This window comes from Protobothrops mucrosquamatus, unplaced genomic scaffold (assembly GCF_001527695.2).
Source record: "Protobothrops mucrosquamatus isolate PMUCROS unplaced genomic scaffold, P.Mucros_1.0 scaffold2786, whole genome shotgun sequence".
NCBI lineage: Eukaryota > Metazoa > Chordata > Lepidosauria > Squamata > Viperidae > Protobothrops > Protobothrops mucrosquamatus.
The window spans coordinates 109781-134748 of NW_015388823.1; the positions used below are offsets into that span (position 1 = coordinate 109781).

Here is a 24968-nt window from a genome sequence, read left to right on the forward strand (position 1 = left end):
CCATGAGTCATAAAAGAGCCAAGGTTGCCTACCCCTGGTCTAGGTCCTGCTCTGCAGATTGAGTGGCCTCGATAGACACTTCCTGACTTTTAGCAGAATGCAGTTCTTAGTCTTCAAAAGCTGCAGATATACTTCAGAGCCGTGGTGCTGCAGTGGTTAGAATGCAGTATTGCAGGCTGACACTGCCCACTGCCAGCAAGTTCAATCCTGACCAGCTCAAGGTTGACACCGCCTTCCATCTTTCTGAGGTCAGTAAAATGAGGAGCCCAGATGGTTGGGGGCAAAATGCTGACATCTGTAAACCGCTTAGAGAGGGCTGTGAAGCGGTATATAAGTCTATTGCTAGCTATTGCAATACAAGGAGCTTATGAGCCAAGGGATCTTGAAGTCCTCCCGCTGGCATCTCATTTGTCACAGCAAGATCTGAGGAAGTCCTTTTGGCTCCTTCCCCCCGATCTTAGGCGCATATATATAATTAGGACTGGGAAAAAAAATGTTTTTTAGACAAATTGTAAGCAGCTTCCGTCTCTCTGCTCTTCCTTCCTGCCCCAGGCTCCGCGAACTGTGTGTAAAGCTGATGTTCCTGCACCCTGTGGACTATGGGAGGAAAGCAGAGGAGCTGCTGTGGCGGAAGGTTTACTACGAAGTCATCCAGCTGATTAAAACAAATAAAAAGGTAGGCGATGCGTTCTGACACGTTTGCGTTAACAATACACTCAGCTTGTGGATCCCGGCAGTACTTCCTACCCCGCGGTCAGCCTTAGTGATTTGTTGTGCTCAATAGTTGGTTGTCTCAATGTTTGCATGGCTGCTCCTTTGAATACCATTTGTTTGGTTTCAAGCAGAGTACGCCAACCTTTCCGGCTTTGCCGACCGGTGGAGGGGGAGGGGAGAGGGGAAGGTTCCACACGAGTGGCCGGCGCAGCTCACGCCAATGGAAGACGTGTGCACGCGCTCACCCGCTGCTCGTGCAAGTGGTGTGTGCACATCGGCTTGTCCGCCATTTCCGTGGCCTGGCTGCAAAAACCTCATGGTCCACTAGTGGGCTGCGGCCCTGAGGTTGGGGACCCCCAGTTTAAAGAATTAAAAAAACCAGCCTCCTGCCACCTTCTGTGTTGGGCTAGAAAGGAATCTTATTTGGATGCCAACCAAAGGCCGCAAGATAGAACAATAAATAAAAATGCCAGAGAGAGGGGAGGAATGTTTCTGGGAGGGTAACACTATCCTTCATTCAGTCTGGGACTTTGAAGCAAGGGAGTTGCAGGATTACCGCCTGGCTAGGTATTTGGGCTTTTTTGTCTCTTTCAATTGAGAGATTGTGGAATCAGTAATTAATGATTGATCTAAGAAAGTGGAAGAGGCATGGGTAAATCCAGGGGGCCTCCATGCTTTTCAGAATGAGAGGTAAAGGTTGACTATTATACTTAAAGTATATTTTTGAACAAAGCTATAGAACTATGGGTAGTCCTTGGCTTAGGACAGTGGTGGCGAACCTATGGCACGCGTGCCAGAGGCGGCACTCGGAGCCCTCTCTGTGGGCACGTGTGCCATCACCCCAGCCTCGCTCCCCCCACGGCCTTCACCAGCAGCCCCCCTGGAGGAGAGTCGCCCCTGAGCGCGGCCTGCACGGAGCAGCACAGCCAAGGATGTGGCAGCTGGGCAGCAGGAACAAGACTCCGCCCTCGCGCTTTATAGCATGCAGATGATGCTGCGGGTGTGGGCGGAGGGCGTGGCTGCCAGGGGGCTTCAGGGCTGCCTGGGCAATCTGCTGCGGTGGGTCATGGAGGCGGTATGTGGCCCTGCGGGCGGGCGAGGCAGGGGGTGGGCGGAGCAGGCAGAGCGGGGGGCCGGTTTTTGGGCACTCGGTCTCTAAAAGGTTAGCCATCACTGGCTTAGGACCACAACTGAACCCCAAATTTCTGTGGCTAAGCAAGACAGTTGTTATTTCTTGCCACCCTTGTCAAGTGAATCACAGTGGTTAAGTTAGTAACACGGTGGTTAAGTGAATCTGGTTTTCCCATTGACTTTGCGCATCAGAAAGTTACAAATGGTGGTCACGCGATCCTGGGACACGACAACTGTCATAAATACGAGCCAGTTGCCAAGCTTGATCATGTGACCACGGGGATGCTAAAACGATCGCAAGTATGAAAAGCGGTCATAAGACCCTTTTTTTTCCAGTGCTGTTGTAACTCCGAATGGTCACTGAATGAACCGTTGCAAGTCGAGGACTACCTGTATTTGTGTCTCCCAGCAGTAAACTGCAGCTGGGCTTTATCAGTGGGGATTCCGCTCCGTCGCTGCGTTGAGTATAGTCCATGATAACGTTGGCACTGGAGTCTTCAGAAGGAGAGCAGGCCTGAAATGGATAGGAACGGAATTGTTTAATTGCTGAATTAATCTTGGGCTTGATCTCTTGGGAAAGAAACACGGGTAGCCCCCGACTTACAACAGTTCATTTAGTGACCGTTCAAAGTTACAATGGCACTGAAAAATGTTTTTCATAGCTACAACCTTTGCAGCATCCCCACGGTCACGTAATCAAAAGTCAGATGCTTGGCAGCTGGTTTATATTTATGACCGTTGCAGTGTCCCAAAGTCACGTGTTTCCCTTTTGCGACCTTCTGACTAGCAAAGTCAACGGGGAAGCCAGATTCACTTAACACAGTGGTTCTCAACCTGTGGGTCGGGACCCCATTTGGGGTCGATCGGCCATTTCACGGGGGTCACCAAGCAAGGCTGTCCGCCATTTTTTTGTCTGCCATTTTTTTTCCCCTTTTCCAGCGGGTGCCTTACCTCCCTTGGGCTGGGCCAGCTGGTGGTCGGCCTGCTCCGTCTCTGCCGCTTGCCAGCTATGCCTCGGCTGGTGCAGGGGGCGGAACCACGCATGCGCGGCGCTCAGGGGCAGGGAAAGTCCTCGACTTACGACCGATTGGGTAGTCCTCGACTTACGACCGGCTTAGTCCTCAACTTATGACCGGTTGGGGTCACGGCATTAAAAAGGTTGAGAACCATTGACTTAACAGCTGGCTTACTAATTTACCAACTGGAGTGATTTGCTTAACGGTGGCAAGAAAGGCCGTAAAATGGGGCAAAACTGCCCATTGATTATCAGAGGAGACTAATCAGGGTTGAAAGAATCTCAAAGCCGTATGTCTGTCATTGTGTCTAGGGCAGTGGTGGCGAACCTATGGCACGCGTGCCAGAGGCGGCACTCGGAGCCCTCTCTGTGGGCACACGCACCGTCGCTCCAGCCCCGCCTCCTCCCACGGCCCCCTCCTCACCAGCAGCCCCCCTGGAGGAGAGTCCCCCCCCCGGCGTGGCCCACACGAAGCAGCGCAGCCAAGGACATGGTAGCCAGGCAGCGGGGACAAGACTCCGCCCTTGCGCCCCATCGCATGCAGATGATGCTGCGGGGCACGGGCAGAGGGCGTGGCCACCATGGTGCTGCTGGGCTGCCTGGGTGATCTGTGATGGGCTGTGGAGGTGGTGGGTGGCCCAGCGGGCAGGGCAGGGCAGAGCGGGGACAGGGTTGGGGGGGCGGTTTTTGGGCACTCGGTCTCTAGAAGGTTCGCCATCACTGGTCTAGTTTTATTCTTCTAAATATGGGATTTGAACTATCTTAACTATCTTGCTTAAAACAGATGTCAACGCTGCAAATACTGTATATTCTTGCTTTGACAATATGCAGAGCTGTCTGGCATTTTTATAGTTAAACCAGGCCGAAGGGGAAAAGAAACCGGATGTAAATCACATCTTCCAAGTTGATTGGAAGATGTGAACCATGACCCCAAAAAAGGGTGGGAGGGAAATGTTTAGAATTACATGCATAGCGGAAAAGGAACCAGTCCCAAGCATTCCTCCATGCTGTGCTGATGTGGCTTTAACATTAATAAATGCTTTTAGGAGAAAACATGCCTGAAAGTCCTTTTAAGTGTTTCGTTACTCAGACACATGACAACAGAAATGTTGGGCTCAGTTGCGGTCGTAAGTTGAGGACTGCCTGCCATGAAAAGCTAGGGATGGACCCTAACTTTCTCTCTCTCGTTTCCCAACCCACAGCACATTCATAGTCGTAGCACCCTCGAGTGTGCTTACCGGACTCACCTGATTGCTGGCATTGGGTTTTACCAGCACCTGCTTCTCTACATTCAGTCTCACTATCAGCTGGAGTTGCAGTGCTGCATTGACTGGACCCACGTTACAGATCCCCTGATAGGTCAGTGCTTCAGCCAAGGCTCAAGATTTCATCCTGTGCAAGAATTGCTTGACTCATCTGGCCTATTTATTATGCTTTTGAGGTCATGAGCAACAAAATAATCAGAGTTGGAAGGGACCTTGGAGGTCTTCTAGTGCAGCTTTTAAAAGGGGGAGGGAATGGATTTTATAATTATGTGTCTTCATCTCAACTTCACTGCAATCACCTGAGATTCCTCGACAGTTTTAAGTGAGACAGAAATGTCCAGATTAAACATTGCCTTAGAAAAGAGTATAATCATAGCTTGATTTGTGATTAGATAACTGCTCATCGCCTTCATGCTTTTTCAGCTCTTGACTGGTGGGAATCTGTAAAGCTGTCGCCCATCGTAACTTGCTAGATGACTAGTGTCCTTGGCAACCGTTGCTATGAGCATCTCCCTGGCTTCTCTGTAGAATTGATGGAGTGTGATTAACAATTTTCAGGCCCACGCTCAACTTCTTTGTCTTTTGGGGTCCTGGTTACACCTTAAAATCTCATCCAAATCTCTCACTTGACCGCACAGAGAGTGAGTTATAAATGCCCCAAAATGTGACATTCGAAGCTCATTTTAAGAAAACCTTTAGGCCAGTTTTCCCCAACCTGATTTTTTTTCCCCCCAGATGTGTTCTCCACCAGGCTGCAATCTACATAAATAAAAATGAGAATACATTCTACAATCAGAACAAATGAATTCTGCTGATTTTGTGGCGTGTTCACAGTCCTGGCAGTTAAATTCATGATACGGTTATCTTAGATCATGTCATAAATTATGTCATAAATTATGTCGTGCAAATATGTAGGGTACATTTACACAACCGGCTAAACCAGAGATAGGCAACCTTGGCTCTTTTATGACTGGTGGACTTCAACTCCCAGAATTCCTGAGCCAGCCTGGCTCAGCTTGGAAACTCCCCCTTTCCCCTCAGCATGGCTGGCTCAGGAATTCTGGGAGTTGAAGTCCACCAGTCATAAAAGAGCCAAGGTTGCCTACCCTTGGGCTAAACCAAAGCCAAGCCATAGTTTTTTGGTTGAGTCCTGTGGGTGAGCCATTCCTGTGTCAGTCCTGCTCTGTTCCCTTGTAGAGTTAAGGCTTCCTTTGGTTTTGCCTTTTGGCTTTTCCAGGCTTAATATCCTCCCTGGCCATTTTTAAATTGTGCATTTGGCAGGTGTGGGAGACACACGTGGGAGATGTGACAGTGAATGGCTTCGCTAATCAACGGAGGGAGGGGGTCAAAGCAGTTTGGGCAAGATGTGCAGCAGGGAAGAAGGAGGCTGTAGGGGAGAGAGAATAGCACTGACAGGAACCAGAAGGGTTAAACTGGATTGATCCAGCCCCCCCCCCTCCCTCCCCAAGGAAAGAATGTGAAGCCATTTTAAGACGCAGTGGTTTCCAAGATATTGCAACCATCGCACCGGGTTGCTGTTGGACACTGATGATCTGGTCAAGGGGGGGAGGAACGATGGAAGGGGAAAACTTGTACCTTTTGCGTGGGAGTACTCAGTTCTAGCCTCGCTTTTACTGCAACTACTAATCCTTAGTAAAAGATCACTTCAGTCGAATGGAGTCGAGGGTCTTTCTTTCCCGGGGGAGGCAGCTGGGGCAGGTCTGACAGTGAGCCAAAGTAAGCAAAGTGTGAAGGTAGACCGCCAATTGCCGACATAGAGCCCGGGCTGTCTTGATTCTCCAGCGCCTTGCTCTTAACGCTGTGCCGCCCTGTCGATTATTTCTTCCACAGGTTGCAAGAAGCCAGTCTCTGCATCAGAGAAGGAGATGGACTGGGCTCAGATAGCTTGCCATCGATGTCTCGTTTACCTGGGGGATTTAGGTGAGAGAGCCATTTTCCTGGGATTCACGTCCCAAGGTTTGGATTTATTTGAAATTGGGGGGCGGGGGGAGGAAAGCCCTGTCTAAGTAGCAGGCCATATTGGTTGTGGTAACTAACGTTTGAGATAAGCCCCTCGGGCAGGGGTAGGCAACCTTGGCTCTTTTATGACTCATGGACTTCAACTCCCAGAATTCCTGAGCCAGCCATGCTGAGGGGAAAGGGAGAGGTTTCCAACTGAGCCATGCTGGCTCAGGAATTCTGGGAGTTGAAGTCCACGAGTCATGAGGGGGCCAAAGTTTCCCTCATGCTGGCTCAGGAATTCTGGGAGTTGAAGTCCACGAGTCATGAGGGGGCCAAAGTTTCCCTCATGCTGGCTCAGGAATTCTGGGAGTTGAAGTCCACGAGTCATAAAAGAGCCAAGGTTGCCTACCCCTGCCCTAGGGACTTTTGATTTCATTTTTTGATGATTAGGAATCTCCTACTGTCTGAAGCATTTCCAGATGCTCAGCTACATAAAAGGATTGGTATATTTTTCTTTCCGTTGGGTATCAATGCTTTCGTGCTAGTTAATGACATGACTTTCAGTTAGGTGGTATAAAGCTTCGCTGTTTCACTCTTGCACATAAGTGAGTCAAGTATCTTCTGATGTATATCGTCTCAATTGTGCTTCTTAAGGCTTCTGTGTGTCTTTTGTGCCTTATCAGCTCGATATCAGAACGAATTGGCAGGTGTAGACACAGAATTGCTGGCTGAAAGGTTTTACTATCAAGCTCTTTCTGTTGCACCACAAATTGGTGAGTATTTTGTAATCTGGCATGCATATATAGAGGTACGCACGATCAAACAACGCACGTATGTATTTTGTAATTGATCACAAATAGAATATGGGTCAGCAACTGGAATGGAATAGAACAGAACAGAACAGAACAGAATAGAATAGAATAGAATAGAATAGAGCTGGAAGGGACCTTGGAGATCTTCTAGTCCAGCCCCCTGCTCAAGCAGGAGAACCTAACCATCTCAGACAAGTGGCTGTCCAGTCTCTTCTTCAAAATCTCCACGATTTCTGGAGGCAAGCCGTTCCACTGGTTTATTGTCCTCACTTATATAGCTTTTTTTAAATTACGTCAAAAGAAAATCATGAGCAACACATCAGACAAACTAACTCTCCAAAATTTGGCTATACAGATAGTCCTCGACCGTTCAAAGTTGCAACGGCACTGAAAAAAGTGACTTATGACCATTTTTCATACTTATGACCATTGCAGCATCTCCATGGTCACTTGATCAAAATTCAGACACTTGGCAACTGGTTCATATTTATGATAGTTTCAGTGTCCCGGGGTCACGTGATCCCCTTTTGCAACCTTCTAACCAGCAAAGTCAATGGAGAAATCAGAGTCCCTTCACAATCAACTGCAGTGGCAACAAATTTCTCACTTAGTGACATAAATTCTGGTCTCAGTTGTGGACGTAATTTGAGGACGACGTGTACTGCTGAAAGTAATTTACTTCTCTACTTTCTAAAAAAAAAAAAGTGATTCACATGCTGAGAGTTCCATCAGCAGTTCTCTGTCACAAACCAGGTACAGCTTTATCCTTCTAGTGATGTGAATCTTTTGGTCATCGCGTTTCTTGAGGTCTTGATGGATTCAGTGATTCAAATAGAGGAAGTCCTCGGGTTGCAGCAGTTCATTTAGTGAATGTTCAAAGTTACGAGGGCACCGAAAAAGGTGATGTAGGACCGTCGCAGCATCCCCAGGGTCACGTGATCAAAATTCAGATGCTTGGCAACTGGCTCGTATCTATGACGGTTACAGTATCCCGGAGTCATGCTTGTGATTTTTCCGATAAACCTAGTCAGTGGTCAAGCCAGATTCACTTAAATGTGTTACCAACTTAACAACTTCAGTGATTCACTTGACAACTGTGTCGAGAATGGTCGTAAGAGGGGGCAAAATTCACTTAACAAATCCCTTGCTTAGCAAAAGAAATTTTGGACTCAGTTGTGTTTGTAAATCTAAGACAGGGGTAGGCAACCTTGTCTCTTTTATGGCTCGTGGACTTCAACTCCCAGAATTCCCAGAATTCCTGAGCCATGCTGGGACTTGAAGTCCACGAGTCATAAAAGAGCCAAGGTTGCCTACCCCTGATCTAGGATTACCTGTATATCTAAAGGAATATATGCAACTTCTTAATGGGATCTCCAACATCAGGGCAATTGCAGTCAATACTTATTAAACCTTTCATATCTCTGATGAACCTCAAAAGTTCAATGTTAACGTCAAAGAAACCAACTTGGGTTTTTAAAAGCACCCTTTCCCTAAGGAACAGAAGGCTCACGTTGGTTATCTCAAAGCTCATATCAATAATTAGCACCCATTTTATCTCATTTCTTCAGGTACCTGTAATGGGTTACAGGTAGTCCTCAACTTACAATCATTTGTTTGGTGACCATTCAGATTTATGTCACTGAAAAAAGTGACAGCCAATCCTCGCCCTTACAGCATCTTCATGCTCACATCACCATCAAAATTTAGGCTCTTGGCAACCGGCGTGTATTTAGGACGCCTGTAGCATTCCAGGGTCACATCATCGCCATTGCCAATTCACGACCATATGAGGCATAGAATCAAAATCACCTGACATATTAGTAACACTTTATAAAGCCTTAGTAAGGCCAGACCTGGAATACTGCATCCAGTTTTGGTCACCACATTGCAAAAAAAGATGTCGAGACTTTGGAAAAACTGCACAGAGCAACTAGGATGATTAAGGGCCTGGAGACTAAAACATAGGAAGAACAGTTGCAGGATTTGGGTTTGGTCAGTCTATAGCAGACATGTCAAACACAAGGCCCGGGGGCCGGATGCGGCCCGCGAAGCCATCCTGGAAACAGAGAACGGCCCCCGCTGCCTTGGCCCTGGCCCAGGCCGGAGGGAGCCAATGTACAATTTTGTGGTGGCCATCTATGCTGAAACGCATTCAGTCTTAGCTCCACAAGGCCGTCTGGAAACAGCGAGGAACCAGCCCCTGCCGCGTTGGCATGCTGGGGAGGGGTCACCCTTTGTGAGAAATGAAGAAATGGACCATGCCTTGGCACTTGCCCCGGTCCCACCCCCTTCTGCCAGAGACCCTCAGATCTGCCCAGGCCCCCACAGGCCCCCTTGACGCGAACGATGTAGAACTGGCCATGCCCACCCAGTACTGGCCATGCCCACCCCTCCGGCGCTACGACCGGAGCTGGACCGATGTTATCTCCCCTTTCCCACGATGGACCTAACACCCTTACAACCCTGGGGATTGGTCGATTTGAACCGTCCGGATGAACTGTGAGGTGGGGTTTGCTTGGGGACACTTTAAAGCAGACATGTCAAACACAAGGCCCGGGGGCCGGATGCGGCCCGCGAAGTGGTTTCATGTGGCCCGTGAAGCCATCCTGGAAACAGTTAGGGAACGGCCCCCTCTGCCTTGGCCCTGGCCCAGGCCGGCCGGGAGCCAAGGTACAATTTTGTGGTGGCCATCTATGCTGAAAGGCATTCAGTCTTAGCTCCACAAGGCCGTCTGGAAACAGCGAGGAACCAGCCCCTGCCGCGTCGCCCCCGCCCCCTGGGTGCATGCTGGGGAGGGGTCACCCATTGTGAGGAATGAAGAAATGGACCATGCCTTAGGCACTTGTCCCGGTTCCACCCCCTTCTGCCAGAGACCCTCAGATCTGTCCCACTCCTGCCCAGGCCCCCCCAGGCACCCTTGACGCGAACGATGTACAGCTGTCCACGCCCACCCAGTAGGCCACACCCACTCCATCCACGCCCACCCAGTAGGCTGCACCCACCCTGCCCCCCGAGGGCAACCGCAATGCTGATGCGGCCCTCAATGAAATTGAGTTTGACACCCCTGGTCTAGAGAAAAAAAGGGACTAGGGGGGACATGATAGCATTATTCCAGTATTTGAGGGGCTGCCCCAAAGAAGAGGGGGGTCAACCTGTTCTCCAAAGCATCAGAAGGCAGGACAAGAAACAACGGATGGAAACTAACCGAGGAGAGAAGCAACTTGGAACTAAGGAGAAACTTTCTGACAGTGGGAACAATTAACCAGGGGAACAGCTTGACACCAGAAGTTGTGGGTGCATCATCACTGGAGGCTTTTAAGAAGAGACTGGACAGCCACTTGTCTGAAATGGTATAGGGTCGCCTGCTTGAGCAGGGGGTTGGGCTAGATGACCTCCAAGGTCCCTTCCAGCTCGATTTTGATTCATTTAACTGCAGTGTTTTGCTTAACCATGCAAAGCCAATGGGGGAGGCTGGATTTGCTTAACAACTGTGTAACTCACTCAACAACTGCAGTGATTCGCTTCCCAACCGGGGGCAAAAAAAGAGGTCATAAAATCAGATGTGATTCACTTAACAACTGCCTTGCTTAGCGATGGAAATTTCTGCTCCCAGTTTTGGTCGTAAGCCGAGGACTATCTGTACCGGCTTTGGTGCCACACTAGAACTTTAGCATAAAATTGAGCACCAGGTCCCAGGCACGCCCTGGCCCTGAAGAATCCATTGTGATAGCCACCCCTGGCCCTGGGTGCTGCCTCGGTTTGCCCGCCCATTAAACAACCGGATCGGAAGTTCATTTTTTTATATATATAACAAATTTTATTAGTTTTCCAGTTTAACATCCCAGTATTTGGAAAGCAACGTGGTGACTAGGTAATCAATGATTCAGTAACAAACAAATGTGTACATATCTCAGGTTAAATTATCAAAAATTCCTTCTCCATTTGGTATATCATACTAAAACTAATACATTTCTAACTATAACAAATTCAGTTAAAGCATTTATCAATCCATTTTTTCCTTATACATATCCATATCCTGTTTTTAAGTTTTACCTCATTCTTAATTTTTAATTGCAACATTCCAATTTAACCTTTAAGATCCATAGTATTTAAAGTTCTGGTAACCCAAATTTCCTTTATTTGGTTACACAAAAGTTATAATATCTAAAATACATATATTACTTACTTAAATATATTCTTCTCATTTTATTTCATAAACATTTTCTATCTTTCATCCTAGTACATCACCACTTACTAATAGAGTAGCCTTTATATCTTCACTTTAAAGCAGTTTATTTGGGTACCCTGATAAAGTGGGATCTCCCTATGAAAAGGAGAACCTCAGGACCCATTTTACATTCCTTTTTATAGTTAACTGTAACAGAGAAAAATGAAAGAGGAAAGTTGGTGGGACAAGATAAGAAAAGCCCCTCCTTGCATAGTGAATCAACTACAAAGCTTGTTTGAAGTTAGATAACCAGATGCCAGTTGACACAAAGAAACTTTTTCTTAGTCTCCAAACATCCTTCTGTAAATGACCTTTTCAGTTTAGGCATGTCAAAAGCCATCTAATCAATCCACACAACCACAGGACAAAATGCTCCCCCACATTCTTCCAGTCTGTCGTGAACCTCAACGTCATTTTAAAAGAGAAAATTAAGTCAAATTAAAATGCAAAGTATCTCCCTTAGGTAACACGTTACAAAATCCATGTCACGTGCCCCCCTCAGTTGTGATTGCGTAGAACAACTTTGGACGGCGCCCTGGATGTTTGTGTCTTTAGGTTGCGTAATAATGGAATGTGTTTGCTGTGTTTTCTGTCTTTGGGGGGACAGGGATGCCTTTCAACCAACTTGGGACCCTGGCTGGGAGTAAATACTACAACGTGGAAGCTACCTATTGCTACTTGCGCTGGTAAGTGTGTCTCCTACAGAAAAGAAACAATTTATAAAAGGCACCAAACCCTCTCTGTGTCCTGTAGACCAGGGGGTCTCCAACCTTGGCAACTTTTAAGACTTGTGGACTTCCACTCCCAGAATTCCCCAGCCAGCACAGCTGGCTGGGGAGTTCTGGGAGTGGAAGTCCACAAGTCTTAAAGTTGCCAAGGTTGGAGACCTCCCCTGTAGACTATGCTGGCTGGCCATGAAAAAAAAAACTATACTGTTTTTTTTCTCCTATCTTTCCAATAAGGCAATTCTGGCTTCCAGCTACACAGTGGGAGAGTGTCCCCTTTTCTTCCTGTCTCCATATTGTCAAGACAAAAAAAAGATCATTCTTCCTTTCCTGCTTGGACAGGGTTGGACTAGAAGACCACCACCCCCACTCTGTTGCTCTGTTGTTTTGTTATTTCTTTTTTGGGAACTCAGAACTTTATGAAGAAGGATGTTTGAGGCCAGAGCGGGTGGAACTGATTCGATGGCTGGCCGAGGACGTCCTTCGGAACCCAAGCTTTCCCTTTATTTATTTGTGTTTCTCAAGCTTGGCAACTTTTAAGTGTGTGGACTTCAACTCCCAGAATTCGCCAGCCAGCATAGGGGGGAATTCATCTTAAAGTTGCCAAGATTGACAAAGGCTGATTTAGATGAAAAGCAAAATCAGGACGACCTGGAGCCCGACTCATAGAAACTCTGCAGAGTAGCCGTTGCCGTTTTTTGAGGAATTGTTTTATTCCCAGCCCATGTTTCCTAAATAGAAAGGTGGCAGGTAGAGTTAGATTTGCAGAACACCTGACAGAGGTTAGTGATGTGGCGTTCATAGCCTCCAACGTCCATGAATCGTTTTGGGGTGTCCTCCTTAACTAAATGAACAAGAGTTCTGGTGAAATATCAGCCTTTAAAAAAAAAAAAAAAATCTTTACACACATGACCTAGCTCAGCATTCTGCAGTGACTTCCATTGCCTGGAATGTGGTTCCTCTGCAGAATGTAGGCTTGGTAGATCCCAGATTCCCCTTAACGGGTACACTGAGCATGAACTAGGTTAGATGTTTCACGAGCAAAGAGGCAGCCTTTGTGGAAGGGAGAGAAACTAAAGTCACCAAAGTAAATCATCTGGGAGGGGGGAAAGGAGGGAGGGAGGAGGAAAAAGAAGGAAGGGAAGGAAGGAAGGAAGGAAGGAAGGAAGGAAGGAAGGGCAGTGGAGGAAGGGCAGTGGAGGAAGGGAGGAGGAAAAGCAAGGAAGGAAGGAGATGGAGGGAAGGAAGGAGAGAGAGGGAGGAAGGAAGGAGTGGAGGAATGGAGGAGGGAAGGGAGGAAGGAAGGGGGAGTGGAGGAAGGGAGGAGGAAAGGGGAGGAAGGAAGGAGAAGAGGGAAGGAAGGAGAGAGGGAGGAAGGAAGGAGTGGAGGAATGGAGGAGGGAAGGGAGGAAGGGAGGAGGAAAGGGGAGGAAGGAAGGAGAAGGGAGGGAAGGAAGGAGAGGGAGGAAGGAAGGAGTGGAGGAAGGGAGGAGGAAAGGGGAGGAAGGAAGGAAGATGTCTTCCTTGAATAAATTGACTGCAGCAGCCGTTTATTCTGGCCTTTAATTCTGTTTTAAACTTCTTGCCAAGCACAGGATGTTTAAAGCAGAATTAAGGCTGTTCCTTGGGAGAGTCTGATTGAGAAAATAATTTTTCTTCTCCCTTGGGCTTCGCTCCCCTGTTTAGCATCCAGTCGGAAGTGTCCTTTGAAGGCGCTTACGGGAATCTCAAGCGCCTCTACGACAAGGCAGCCAAAATGTATCACCAGCTGAAAAAATGCGAGACACGGAAGCTGTCTTCCAGCAGAAAAAGGTGAGAAGGCAGTCCCCGCAGGCCCTGGAGAATTTCACTCCGCCTCCAGTCGACATTCCAAGGTGGACACAAACCGGAATGACCAGTCAGTCGTCGGATCGACAGCTCTTGCTGTAGTTGGGCACTGAAGACAGCTTATCCTGCCCAAACCTATTTAAATCAGCCATTTTCTGACTCTTTTATGGCTGAAGACATCACTGGAGGATGCAGCGTTGATGACTCAGTTCTTTTTTTGCGGTGGTTTTCAAGCTTGGCAACTAAGATGTGTGGAGTTCAATTCCCAGAATTCTCCAGTCAGCACGGCTGGCTGGGGAATTCTGGGAGTTGAAGTTCACATATCTTAAAGTTGCTGAGGATGGAAAAAATCTTGGGGTGAAAAAAAACAACTTACCCACTTTCTTTTGGCTGATAATTTGCAGAAAAATCACCTCGCTCAATGAGATTGCTAAGTGAGGTGAACCAGCTTAAATTGTGTCTGTTTTTACCCTTTGCCCTGCGAGTGCTAGACCATCATTCATAACAAGGAAGCCCTGGGGCAATAATCTTAGATCTCAGATTAGACTTGCCTTGGACGGCCAAAGTTTAGCTCTAAGGAAACCAGTTTGTTCAGCATAAAGCGGTCCTTGTGTGCAAATATGTACTGGTTGTCCTCGACTTACAACAGTTCATTTAGTGACCATTCAAAGTTACAATGGTGCTGACAAAAGTGATTTAGGACTGTTTTTCACACTTACGACCGTTGCAGCATCCCCCCCTCATGGTCACGTGATCAAAATTTAGGCGCTTGGCAACGGACTCGTATTTATGACGGTTGCAGCGTTCCCTTTGACGAACTCCTGACCAGCAGTGTCAATGAGGAAACCAGATCCACTTAACCATGCTACTAACTTAACAACTTCAGTGATTCATTTAACAACTGTGGCAAGAAAGGTTGTAAAATGGGGCGAAACTCGCTTAACTGTCTCGCTTAGCATTTTGGGCTCAACTGTGGGCGTAAGTCGAGGACAACATGTATGGAAAAATGTAGAATTCTTTGTCTCAGCTAGGATTCCCTCTCAGGAATTATGTAGAAATATTTTGTATGTGTGTGAAAGGGGCAGAATTCAGGTAGTAACTGCGGTTCCAGTTCTCAGGAGCTCTTCTTTTTGAGGCCAAAGATTCTGAAATTTAAGGTTTTTAAGAGAAGTTTTAAACATTGCTTTGTCCAAAGATCACATCGATTCAGAGAGATAAGATTTTTCACTTGGCAGAGTTTCACCAAGATTTCCCTCCAGTCATTTTTTTCCCCCTTGCCAAAAGCAATTAAAGGAGTGAAAAAATTCACGACGTTTGTCTGACGTGTATCAAAACCTGCTAAACGCTCCCTCTTTCTCCTTCCCACCCTCTCAAATTTGGCAGGTGCAAAGACATTAAAAGGTTGCTGGTGAGCTTCATGTATTTGCAGAGCCTCTTTCAGCCAAAGAGCAGGTAAGATTCTCCCCTGTGAAACCTCCTGATGCCGTAAACACCACTATTTAAGAAAAGTTTCCATGATGGCCTTCCTTGGTGGGAGAACCAGGGCTATTCTACTCCACAGCAGCCTATGGTTCCCTGCATGGCGTAACAGCTGCCATATTAGTAAGTTAGAGTCTATTTAGTGTTGTTGTAAGGACCCACCTCGCTTTACATCTTAAGAAGACAGAACTCTTGGAATATCTTTTCCAACAGGCATATTTATTAAGAGAAAATTATTGTAGGCGTGCTAGACAGGATCTGAGGAATTCTCTCCCACCCTTCAATGTGTTAAGTGTTTTCAAGCAGGCTCCCCCGCACCCCCCAGTTCTTCTGGGCGACGATCCTCCTCCTCTATTTTCCCAGACTCCAGGCGCTGCATTGTTCCCCCCCCTTTTCCCTTACTGCCAAGTAGATGAAAGCTGATGGGCCATATTGTTATGGTCAGTCCTCTTGGTGAGATCCACATTCAGTCCCTTTGAAGTTTTAATGAAGGAAGTGAGAGCCATAAAACCCCTTTGCTCATCCCCCTTCCCCTTCGTAGTATGACAGAATCCAGAGAGGGCAGAAATGGGGTTTTCCATAGTCAATAACTAGACATGAAATATAATTGGATTCTGACAGTTGTTTTCTTAGCTACCTTCAGTTTTTTGGCTTCTCTTAGTGGCCCTCTTTTTCTTTCTTGGGTCTGTGATCTTGCAGTTGAACACACACCACACACACACGTTCGGTGGGCTCTTGGTTCAGATGGAGCCCTGTTGCGGATTTGCCGCGAGGACCCTGTTCAGGTTCTCACACTTCCCCTGGTTTCCCGAGCTGAGTTTTCTACACAATTGTGGCTGCCTCCTGGTTGTAGCGGTGGCTCAATCCTCTGCCTTTTCTCTCTCTCTCTCTCTCTCTTCTCAGTTCTGCCGACTCGGAGCTGACCTCCCTCTGCCAGTCAGTCCTGGAAGAATTCAACCTCTGCCTTTTCTACCTGTCCTCCTCACCCCACACCAGCTCCACCACGGAGGAGGAGGAGGAATGGGAGAACGGCTGCTCCTTCCTGCCGGACCTGCTCATCTTCCGCATGATTGTCGTCTGCCTGATGAGCGTTCACAGCCTCAAGAGGGCAGGTGATTGGCACAGCTTGCAGGCTCAGAGCCAGGAGGCTCCGGGTTCCGGATTAACGATATTCTGGGTTACTATAAAGCAGCACACACACACACACACCCCAACCTTTTGGGCACCAGGGACCAGTTCCGTGGAGAAAGGCTTTTCTGTGGCCTGGAGGGAGCGTGGATTCTTGTGCTGCCTGCATCCTGCAGAAGGGGCTTCGCTTGTTTGCGCAAACCAGTTGCTGGCATGCTGCGGCCCAGTGCCGCTTCATGGACCAGGGGTTTGGGGACCCCTCCTGTAAGGAATGTTTCCTTCCACCCCCTCAGGTGGGGTGGTGAGTTTCCCTGGAGGCCTGCTTGTGGTGGGGTCTCTCCTGACTCCTCCTCCACCTTACAGGTAGTCCGCAACTTACAACAGTTTGTTTCGTGACTGATCAAAGTTACAACGGCGGTGGAAAAAAGTGACTTATGACCGTTTTTCAAACCTAGGACCATTGCGGCATTCCCATGGTTACATGATCAAAATTTGGATGCTCGGCAACTGACTCATATTTATGACGGTTGCAACATCCCGGGGTTTTTTGTTCCCCTTTTGCGAGCTTCTGACAAGCAAAGACGATGGAAAAATCAGATTCACGTAATAATAACCCTGTTAATAAATGAACAACTGAAGTGATTCGCTTAACAAACGTGGTAAGAAAGGTTGTAAAATGGAGCAGGATTCACTTAACGAATGTCTCATTTAACAACAGAAATTGTGGGCTCAGTTGTGGTCGTACGTCAGGGACTACCTATGTTGCTAAAAGTGGCCAGTGCAGTACATAACAAGTAGACTCTGTCTGTGGAGATGCTCAATCCTCCAGATCATGGTTGTCCCCAAAATGCTTTTCCAAAACCCCAATGGACTTTCCTGGGTTTTTTTTTTTCCTTGAAACATTTCGCTTCTCCTCCAAGAAGCTTCTTCCATTCTGACTTTGCTTCAGTCAAAACTGAAGAAGTTTCTTGGAGGAGAATCAAAACATTTTCAAGGGGAAAACCCCCCCCCAAAAAAAGTCCAGCAAAGAAAGAAGACCAATGTAATATCAATATAAGATGAATTCGGTCCTTAAACTTACATCTAATCTATGTAGAAACCCATTGCTCCACCTTCCCATTTTTAGAATATAAAGGCATTTCAAAAATTGGTAAACAACTCCACACATTATTCATTCCTTAACCTGAGGACAGTAAGTGTCTTTCCGCTGTGGTTCAGCTAACATGGGCAGCCAGCCCCTCTTTGCACCAGTTGCTTGATAACAATTGTATGTTAATTGGTTTTGATGTTCCTTTGTTTTTAACTTTTTATATTTTAGCTTACACATAACTGTAAGCTGCCCAGAGTTACTGTATGGTAAGATGGGGGGGGGGAATAAATTTTATAAATGTTAAAGCAGCATGTGGATTTTTTTTTCCAATTTGGGCATTGTGTGCTCTTTGAACATGGTTGTCGTCTTTTCTGAATCCAGTTGTAACCGTGGCTGGTTCTCATTTTCTCTGCAGGCTCCAAACAGTACAGTGCAGCCATTGCCTTCACCCTGGCCCTCTTTTCACACCTGATTAACCATGTCAACATCCGCCTCCAGGCCGAACTGGAAGAAGGAGAAAACCCAGTTCCAGCCTTCCAGAACGACGGCACCGGTAAGCACACGTCTTTCCTGGAGAGCTGCTCTTTTGGGGCAAAGTAGCTGGGGTCAGACCCCCCCCCCCTTGACCCATCTCTTAAGAGCAATGCATGGAGAACCAACATGCCGCCCAGTTGACTAACAGGTTATGTTTCTGAGTGCTTAAGGCAGCATATTTGTGTTAATTCTATCCCACCTTTATTATTATTTTTTTATAAACCCCTCAAGTCAGTGAACATGACTAATACTCCTTCCTACTATTTTCCTCACAACCATCTGTGGTTGGGCTAAGAGATGATTGGCCCAAAGTCATCCAGCCCGCTTTCATGACTAAGGCAGAACTAGAACTCTCTGTCTCCCAGTGGTTAAGCCAAAGTTGCCCAGCCAGCTTGGATGCCTCAGGTGAGGCTAGAACTCACGGTCGCCTGAGGATTGGCCCAAGGTCACCCAGCTGGCTTTCATACTTAAAGCGGGACTAGAACTCAGAGTCTCCTGGTTTCTAGTCTAACTGGGAATCCTAATTTTACTTCTAGATTAACAGTTCTGTGAGTTTGGCTGTTCTGAGACATAGTGGCTGTTCGAAAGAGACAGACTTAGAGTCCTCTAATCCAGGGCTTTTCAGCCAGTGGTACGGGTACCACCTGGGGTACATTGGCACCTGGCAGGTGGTACGTGACCATCCTAGAAAAGTGGTAGCAGGGGAGGGGAATGAGCTGAACCGGTGGCAGCACCGCACAAGCCTGAGCGAGAGACGGCTGGAGCTGCAGGGCTGACAGGGCTCAGCGGAAGCACCAGGATCAGTGCTGCTTTCTAGCTGATCTGCGCGTCTTCGGGGCTGTCAGGGCTCAATGGAAGCGCCAGGATCAGCGCCAGGCTCCAGCTGGAGTTCGGCACTGATCCTGGCGCTTCTGCTGAGCCCAGAAGAAGCACCAATCAGCTGGAATGTTGCAGCCTCTCCAGGGTCTTGTGATTTACATTCAGATGCTTGGCAACTGATTCATATTTATGACGGTCACAGTGTCCCAGGGTCATGTGAAGTGACCAAAACCTGCTGCAACCACCCAGCAGACGGGGGGAATAAAAACCAAACACCCCCCACCCCACCCCTGCTGCCAACCCTCAACAGAAATGCTCACAACAATGGAAACCTCGGACAGGAGGAAGTTTATGACACCTTGCTAGGCGACTGGTGGTACTCGGATATTGCCATATTCTAAAAGTGGTACAATGGGTGAAAAGGTTGAAAAGCCCTGCTCTAATCCGCCCCCTTAATCAAGCAGGAGACCCTCGACCATTTCAGACCAATGGCTATATCCAGTCTCTTCTTAAAAACCCCCAGTGATGGAGCACCCACCACTTCTGGAGGCAAGCCATTACATAATTTCCCCTTAGTTCTAGGTTGCTTCTCTCCTTGTTCAGTTTCCCTTTTGGAAGGCCAAGAGGGTGGGGTGGGTCTCACCTCGAGAGGTATGATGTTCCAGAGGGTGGGCACCGCGGCAGAAAAGGACCTCGCCGGCTGGATTCCTTGACCAACGGGGTCCACAGCATATCCTTTCTGCCAGAACGATCGATGGCTCAGAGTGTGGGGGGGTCTGCTGCGGCTCGGGGGTTGTGAGCTGCAGCTGTGCTTGGCTGTCCTTGCAGAGGACCCCGAGGTCCGGGAGTCGGCGAACTCAGTCGAGAGAGAAACGGAGGCCGACTCGGCCGTCCACCGAGCCCCAGGGGAACCCCGCCAGAACGACAGCCCAAAGGGCAAGAAGTACTCGCGCCTATCTTGCCTGCGCCGTCGCCGCCGGGCCCAGAAGCTGGACGAGAGCGATCTGAGCGAGGGCTTCGATTCGGATTCCAGCCCGGAGTCCACCAAAGCAAGCGGCGCCTCGGATACCGGCTCCGAGAAGAGCGACGAGGAGGCCGAGGCGGCTTTTGACATGGAAACCGATTCCGACATGAACAGCCAGGAGTCCCGTTCAGATCTGGAGGACATGGAGGAGGAGGAGGAGGTGGCAGCGGAGGCCGAGGCCGAAGGGGACGGCCGGCCTGGGGGGGTCAAGAACGGGACCAGGGGAGCCCCGGACTTGGTGGCAGGTGAAGGGGGTGGTCTGCCGGACTCGAAGGGCCCTGGCCTTGCCAAGACGGACCCTCCAGAGCCCGTGGCCAACGGGCCAGGCTCCTTGGGCAGCAGCGAGGCCAGCATCGCCAGCAACCTGCAGGCCATGTCCACGCAGCTCTTCCAGACCAAGCGATGCTTCCGGCTGGCCCCCACTTTTAGCAACGTCCTCCTCAAACCGGGCTGTGGGCCGCCCGCCCCGAAGGAAGCGGCAGGAGATGGCAAGCCTTGCGTAAATGGGGACGTGGAGAGGCCCGCTGCACCTGAGCCAGGTGAGCTGCAAAGAGGTGCTGGTTGGGGAAGACAGGCGGAGGGGCAGGGAAGGGGAAGCAGGGTTTACCTGTGGGGCAGGAATCTGCCTCTCGGGCTGAATATTCCCAGTGTAGGCCCGTGATAAAACTGGCTGTTGATCCGGGGCACAAGTCCCTCCTCAAGACACCTGCAAACGGGTGGATGTCTCTGTACAGGTAGTCCTCGACTTGTAACGATTCATTCAAAATTACGACGGCGCTGAAAAAAAGCAACTTAGGACCGTTTTTCACACTTAACACCCATGGCAGCCTCCCCCGTGGCCACGTGATCAAAATTCAAATGCTTGGGAACCGGCTCATATTTACGACGGTCGTTGTGTCCCAGGGCCGTGGGATCCACTTTTGCGGCCCTCCCATAATCTGGGAAAACCAGATTGACTTAACCGCCATATAAGGACCCACCCCACTTTACATCTTAAGAACTCTTGGAATATCTCTTCCAACAGGCATCTTTATTAAGAGAAGATGGTTGCAGGCATTCTAGACAGGATCTGAGGGGCCAACCTCTACCATTCAAGGTTTTAAGTGTTCCCAAGCAGCCCCCACCCCACCGTCCTTCCAAGGCGTTACATTTCCACCCCCTTTTTCCTCCCTGCCAGCAGAAGGGAGACTTCAGAGAGAGAGAGTAGATGAAAGGCTATGGCCATATTTTTATGGTCAGTCCTCTTGATAAGAATCACATCCAGTCTTTTGTAGTTTACATGAAGGAAGTGAGAGTCATAAACCCCCTTGCTTATCCTCCCCTTTCGTAGTATGACAGAATCCAGAGAGAGTAAGAAATGGGTCTTTTTTCAGAGTCGGTAGCTAGAATTGAAATATAATTGGATTCTGACATGCCGTGTTACTAACTTCACAGCTGCGGTGATTCACCGAACTGTGGCAGGAAAGTTCGTAAAATGGAGCCGAATTGCCCTTCACAAATGTCTCACTCGAGCACAAAAAATGTGGCCTCAGTTGTGCTTGTAAGTCGAGGGCTACTTGTCCGTGGCGGAGTGCAGCCCTTTTTATGCTGGACGTTGCCTTGGCTGGGATTATTTATTGGGAGCGCTTCAGTCCAGAGGGAGAGAGAGGGAGAGAGGGAGAGGGAGAGGGAGAGAGAGAGAGGGAGAGAGAGAGAAGAGGGAGAGAGAGAGAGGGAGAGAGAGAGAGAGGGAGAGAGAGAGAGAGAGAGAGAGAGAGCTAAGTGATAATATTGTGTGCATAAACTGTGTGATGCTTTGGGGGAAGAGGGGGTGCCCCATGGCATCTCTTGCTTCTGGAAATGGGAGAGACCCCAAGCAGTTACGAATCAGAGTGAACTTGCTCTGGAGTTGAAAAGGGCCGGAGTGGGAACGGTGTGACCCTCTGGGCCTTTTCAGGGGAGCTCCTTTCTCAGAATCTCGGAGGGCAGAGACGAAGTGGCCTGCTTGAGCTTCCTGGTTGTGTAAGGACCCACCCCACTTTACATCTTAAGAAGACAGAACTCTTGGAATATCTATTCCAACAGGCATCTTTATTAAGAGAAGATGGTTGCAGGCGTTCTAGACAGGATCTGAGGGGCCAACCCCTACCATCCAAGGTTTTAAGTGTTCCCAAGCAGCCCCACCCCCACCCCACCGTCCTTCCAGCGACAATCCCAAGCATTACATTTCCACCCCCTTTTCCTCACGTCCGGCGGAAGGGAGACTTAGAGAGTAGTAGATGAAAGCTGATGGGCCCTATTGTTATGGTCAGTCCTCTGGGTGAGAATCCACATTCAGTCCCTTTGAAGCTTTAATGAAGGAAGTGAGAGCCATAAAACCCCTTTGCTCATCCCCCTTCCCCTTCGCAGTATGACAGAATCCAGAGAGGGCAGAAATGGGGTTTTCCATAGTCGATAACTAGACATGAAATATAATTGGATTCTGACAGTCTGGTTGTGAAACTCAGGCTGAGGTCCGGTGCAAAGACAGCGTTAATTTCAAATCCGATTTCAATATGGTTTTGGTGCTTGCCTTGTGGTTTCCACGCATTGCTAGTCTCCAGGTTGTGGGGAGACGCTCCACAGGAAAACGGATCAAAGTCTTTGGCTCACGGTTGCGTTAATGGCTCCGGTCAGGCAGATAGAGGTAGTCCTCGACTTACAGCAGTTCATTTAGTGACCGTTCAAAGTTACAACGGCACTGAAAAAAGGGACTTAGGACCGTTTTTCACACGTCCGTTGCAGCATCCCCTCAGTCACGTGATCAAAATTCAAACGCTTGGCAACTGACTCACATTTATGACGGTTGCAGTACCTTGGGGGGGGTCGCGTGATCCCCTTTTGCGACCTTCTGACAAGCAAACTCAACGGGGAAGCCAGGTTCACTTAACAACCGTGTTGCTAACTGAACAACTGCAGCGATTCGCTTAACAACTGGCAAAAAGTCGTAAAATGGGGGCAAAACTCACTGAACAAACGTCTCACTTAGCCACAGAAATGTTTGGGCTCAATTACGGTCGCGAGTCGAGGACTACCTGTATTTGGATTACGTAATGCTAATAATCCCTTGGCCGCACTCATTGCCATTGAAGGGAGCTGCCGGCTCCTGTCCTGTCCTGCGCGTCTTTGCCCCTCGCTCGGTCCTCCGGTCTCTTGAGTTTAACAGTCCGTTTCCTTGGTCCGAGACGACGTTTCCGAGTCGGAAGAAAGCATCTCCAGCAGCAGATCCTGCCGGAACGAGCGTTCTCTCCAAGAGAAGCTGGAAATCATAAGTGGGGAAGGGCTGCTGCCGACGGTCAAGGTGTTCCTGGACTGGCTGAGAACCAACACCGACCTCATCATCATGTGTGCGCAGGTGAGCGAGCGGCTCTCGGCCCCCCCTGTCTTCTCTCTTCTGCCCCCCTTGGGTTCTCACGCTGGGTCGGTTCACAGGAATCACACACACACACCCCCCCGCCCCCCAAAATCAGGAATGAACTTGGCTTGGTGGCAAAGGGTCAGGAAGCACGGAAAAGAGCAACTTGGCAGTGCTGATCTGCAAAATTCGCACGGTTGGATGTGCTGGCCTGCATCGGATACATCCTGAAGGAGAATCGGGTGCGTTTGGGGGTCAGGTCTCCAGGCCGCGTGACTAAACTCGGGGTGCTTGGCAACACGGCTGCATTGATGGCCGTTTGCGGCATCCCCCCCCCCCGTCAGGTGGCCGTGTTTTGCGACTGCTTTGCTGAAAAACCAGCATTTGTGGCTTTCAGCAAAACCACGCCCAGAGGCAACCATCGGTCGGCTTAATGGCCCTGGCATTCGCTCAACAATTGACACAAAAAAGGTCGTAAAATTGGGTCAATCGCATTACTGACCCCCTTTACAGCTGTTAACAGTAGGTTCCCTTGCGGTTGTGTGTCAAGGACAAGGGTCTTCAAACTTGGCCCTTTTATGACTTGTGGACTTCAACTCCCAGAATTCCTCAGCCAGCCATGCTGGCTGAGGAATTCTGGGAGTTGAAGTCCACAAGTCATAAAAGGGCCAGGTTTGAAGACCCCTGCAGTTCCTATTGAACCTGTGAGACGTCAGTTCGGCGTGTGAGTCAACCTCAGAAGGAACGACCAAACTACGAAAGGATCAAAAGGTACACACAAAACTACTCGTTTCCGGGGCCACAGACTGTCCTAACAGGCCGAACACAGAAGTCGTCAGGGCAAGGGTGTCCACTCTCGCACAACCTCCTTTCGGTTGACCAGGGCTCTCGCCCAGGGCAGTTCCCAGGGGATCTTCTGTCAGACGGGCTGGTTGGCAGGACCAGCTCTGCAGAAGAAGCAGGAGCAAAATAGAATTGGGTGTCATTCCGACCCTCTTTTTAACTAATTGGAGAGAATATCTGAAGCTCAGGGTTGAACCGTGGGGTCCTTGGTGTTCTCTGAGCTTGGTGGTTTTCTTGCAGATGTTTCATTAGCAGACTAGGGAACATCATCTGTGCTTGATCCATGATCAGTGACAATCAGTACACTGATGATGTTCCCTAGCTGGGTCATGAAATGTCTGTAAGAAAACCTCCAAGCTCAGAGAGCATCAAGGACCCCACAGTCATCGTCATCCTCCCCCCCTCCTCTTCTCCTCCTCCCTGAAAACCCCATTCTCTTCCAATACTAATGATGTTACTGTCATGTGTCTGACTAATGAAACACTTCAAACAACTTTCAGGCATGGTTTAACCTAAAAAGCCTTTTATTACTGTAGAGGAGTGTCAGCACGGCATGGAGAATGCCAAGATCTGAATTTCCCTTCCTTTGCACATAACATTCCAGGCATTTCCCCTCCCCTATTTTGGGGTCATGATTCACATCTTCCAATTAACCTGGAGGGCAAAGATTCACTTCCGAGGGCTTTTCTCTCCTCTCTCAATCTCATCTGAATTAACTCTAAAAGTACCAGACAGTTCTGCATATTTTGTCAAAGCAAGAATATTCAGTATTAGCAGCGTTGACAGTTACCTAATTGGGTAATGAAACATCTGCAAGAAAACCACCAAGCTCAGAGAGCATCAAGGACCCCACAGTCTCCTCCTCCTCCTCCTCCTCCTCCTCCTCCTCCTCCTTTTATAACCCCAAATGCCTTCTAGCATTGATGATGTTACTAGTTTAGGTAATGAAACGTCTGCAAGAAAACCACCAAGCTCAGAGAGCACCAAGGACCCCACAGT

The 24968-nt window shown here is 48.8% G+C and overlaps 1 protein-coding gene across 3 annotated transcripts in view; it reads left to right on the forward strand.

The window, feature by feature from the left end:
• The first annotated feature begins 562 nt into the window (after positions 1–562).
• Positions 563–24968, forward strand: part of SMG5 (SMG5 nonsense mediated mRNA decay factor) — a 36059-nt gene continuing 11653 nt past the window's right edge. For 2 of the 3 annotated variants that reach the window (XM_029286042.1, XM_029286044.1), the window contains exons 1-13: positions 563–676; positions 4063–4219; positions 5977–6066; positions 6771–6860; positions 11735–11813; positions 13539–13664; positions 15063–15131; positions 16062–16270; positions 17792–17929; positions 19558–19913; positions 19965–19991; positions 20028–20292; positions 22957–23178. In XM_029286042.1, the coding sequence (XP_029141875.1) occupies positions 578–676; positions 4063–4219; positions 5977–6066; positions 6771–6860; positions 11735–11813; positions 13539–13664; positions 15063–15131; positions 16062–16270; positions 17792–17929; positions 19558–19913; positions 19965–19991; positions 20028–20292; positions 22957–23178 (1927 nt within the window). In that variant the 5' untranslated portion in view covers positions 563–577. The remainder of the gene's footprint in view (positions 677–4062; positions 4220–5976; positions 6067–6770; positions 6861–11734; positions 11814–13538; positions 13665–15062; positions 15132–16061; positions 16271–17791; positions 17930–19557; positions 19914–19964; positions 19992–20027; positions 20293–22956; positions 23179–24968) is intronic. The other variant, XM_029286043.1, reaches the window with a different exon arrangement.